The sequence below is a fragment of the Octopus sinensis genome, linkage group LG28 (genome assembly GCF_006345805.1).
Source record: "Octopus sinensis linkage group LG28, ASM634580v1, whole genome shotgun sequence".
NCBI lineage: Eukaryota > Metazoa > Mollusca > Cephalopoda > Octopoda > Octopodidae > Octopus > Octopus sinensis.
Window position 1 is genome coordinate 5,091,319 of NC_043024.1, and position 2,704 is coordinate 5,094,022.

General features: G+C 33.8%; 1 protein-coding gene across 1 annotated transcript; it reads left to right on the forward strand.

Moving 5' to 3' along the window:
* Positions 1 to 673: 673 nt before the first annotated feature.
* Positions 674 to 2,062, forward strand: LOC118768375 (zinc finger protein 345-like). Its single transcript, XM_036514733.1, has one exon. The coding sequence runs from the start codon at positions 1,060 to 1,062 to the stop codon at positions 1,666 to 1,668; it is 609 nt and encodes a 202-aa protein (XP_036370626.1). The 5' UTR covers positions 674 to 1,059; the 3' UTR covers positions 1,669 to 2,062.
* The last annotated feature ends 642 nt before the right edge of the window (positions 2,063 to 2,704 follow it).

A 2,704-nucleotide genomic window follows, 5' to 3' on the forward strand; every position in this document is an offset into this window, starting at 1 on the left:
ATTTACTGACATTTATTCATCTTTTATTCTCAACAAAATATTAACGTTGAGCTAACCGTATATATATGTATATATATATATATGTATGTATTTGTGAATATGCCTCCGATGCAGGTTGCATGTAAAAAGTACCATTCGAGCATGATTGATGCTAGTGCTGCCTGACTTGCACCCATGCATGTGGCACATACAAAGCACCATTCAAGCATGGTCGATGCCAATGCTACATGACTGGCTCCGTGGCACATAAAAGGCAACTGCTACTCGTTCAAACAGCATCCAGCTGTAGAACCCATGCCAGCGTGGAAAGCAGATGTTAAACGATGATGATAAAGGTAGAGAAAGAGCGATGTCTGTTTTAGCAAACAAAGATACAAGACTGCAATGAAAACATCAGAAATCTAGAGTCATTTATTTGTATATTGGTGTGTGTGGAAGTGTGTCTATGACAGACTTTATATTCCAGGAGTTGGTATTATAATAGATGTGTTTACTCTATGATATAAACATTTTGGTAATGCAGAAATTGGATAAATTTAATAGTTCAGATAAAGAATTACTTCTACAATTTGTGAAAACAGAAATGTCATAAATTTGCACTTTTGAATATCTGCCTTTTAAACATACTTGATGTCTTGTATGAAATTGGCTAAAAAGTATTTTTTACTTTTAAAGAATCATCAATATGAATCATGTTTGAAAGACTCTGCAAAGATATTCTACAAACATATAATCCTGCTTCTATAGAACGTTGCTGAATTACAGTAAAATATTTCCTCAGAGAGAAAGCATTTCTTTACTTCTGTGTCTGAAATGTGCAAGAGATAATTTTCTGTTTTAAATATACTTTGATGGATTTACAAAGAGTATTTGCGACATTTTTTAAATATTGGCATTGATCACGTTTAGAAGAAATATAAGAGAAGTGATATTTGTTTGGAATAAACTATAAAAGCAAAAAGAAGCAAAATATCCATATATTTTGGTGAGTGAAGAACTATTTTTGAAAAGTTGTTGATCTGTACAACTTGAAGGATTGATTTTATTATTCTTGAAGAGATGTCTGAAGAATTAAGAAAATCATCATATGACTGTGACATCTGCAAAGAGACATTCTTAGAAGAAAGTAAATTCAATCAACACAAACAAATTCATGTAGAGGAAGCACCATATCGCTGTGATATTTGTGGTAAATCATTCTCTCGAAGCGATAGCTTAACCAGACACAAGCGTATTCATACTGGGGACAAACCATATCACTGTGATATCTGTGGTATATCATTCTCAGAAAGCAGCAGTTTAACTAAACACAAGCGTATTCATACAGGGGAGAAACCATATCGCTGTGATATCTGTGGTAAATCTTTCTCTGAAAGCAGAAGCTTAGCTAAACACAAGCATATTCATACAGGGGAGAAACCATATCACTGTGATATCTGTGGTAAATCATTCTCTGATGGCAGCAGCTTACCTCAACACACACGTATCCATACATGGGAGAAACCTTATCACTGTGATATCTGTTGTAAATCATTCTCTGATGGCAGTAGCTTAACTCAACACACACGTATTCATACAGGGGAGAAACCATATCGCTGTGATATTTGTAGTAAATCATTCTCTCAGAATAGTGGCTTAACTCGACACAAACGTATTCATACAGGGTAGAAAACATACCCCTGTGGTAAGACATTCTCTGGAAACAGTCACTTAACTATCCACAAATGCATTCATACTCAAGAAAAATCAATTCACAGTGATATCTATGGCAAATCATTTACACAAAATCATTTCTGATTTAAACAAGTCTTTCCTTATGAAGTGGGTCCATAACACAGTGATATTTGTTGTATAACATTTCCTCAGAAGGACAAAAGACATATCTCATAAAGACATCCACAGAATATAGAAACTATATGAATGTGACATCTATGGTAAATCTTTGACATGAAATCATCCATTATTGAATCAAAAGAGCATTGACAGAGGAAGGAAAACATATCACTGTGATGTTAAACCTGAATCATTCTTTCAAAATGGTGAATTGTTTGTACACAGTCCTGTTAATATGAAGAATATGCCATACCCTAAGATATCTGATAATGATCAATTATAACATAAATGAATTCAAACAGAAGGGGAACCATATCACTACGATGATGATGATCCTCATCATTTAACATTCACTTTTACATTCTTCTATGGATCAGATTGAATTCATCGATACCTTCCCTGTTTCCAAGCAAGGAAATATTTTCCCTGGTGAGACATATTTTACACAGAAGACTGCAAATGAACAACTACACAAGTATGACGGTCATGATGGCCATTTATGAACACCACATAATATCTGGACAAGGGTGCACACACACACACACACACTTATGTACGTCTGAAGATTTTCTTATAGGAAATATCTTATATGTTTTCTACACATCTAATAGTTTGTAATTCCTATTAGGCAATGAAACACATGTAATGCTGAATAAATAATATCAAACTTTTCTCCTCTGTCCTTATGTGTTATGTAATTACTCTGCAAAAAATATTATCCAAACCACCCACAAAAATAATATATATGTATACCGTAAATCCTTGAGTAATATCCGCATTTTTTTCCCAAAATTTATTGGTCAAAATCCCTAGTGCGTACTATATACGAGGTTAAAAATGAAAAGTATTTTCTAAGCAATGTCCGAGTCTC

What these genes read in the sequence shown, in the direction of transcription:
- LOC118768375 (XM_036514733.1), top strand. Translation starts at nt 1,060, where the DNA reads ATGTCTGAAGAATTAAGAAAATCATCATATGACTGTGACATCTGCAAA.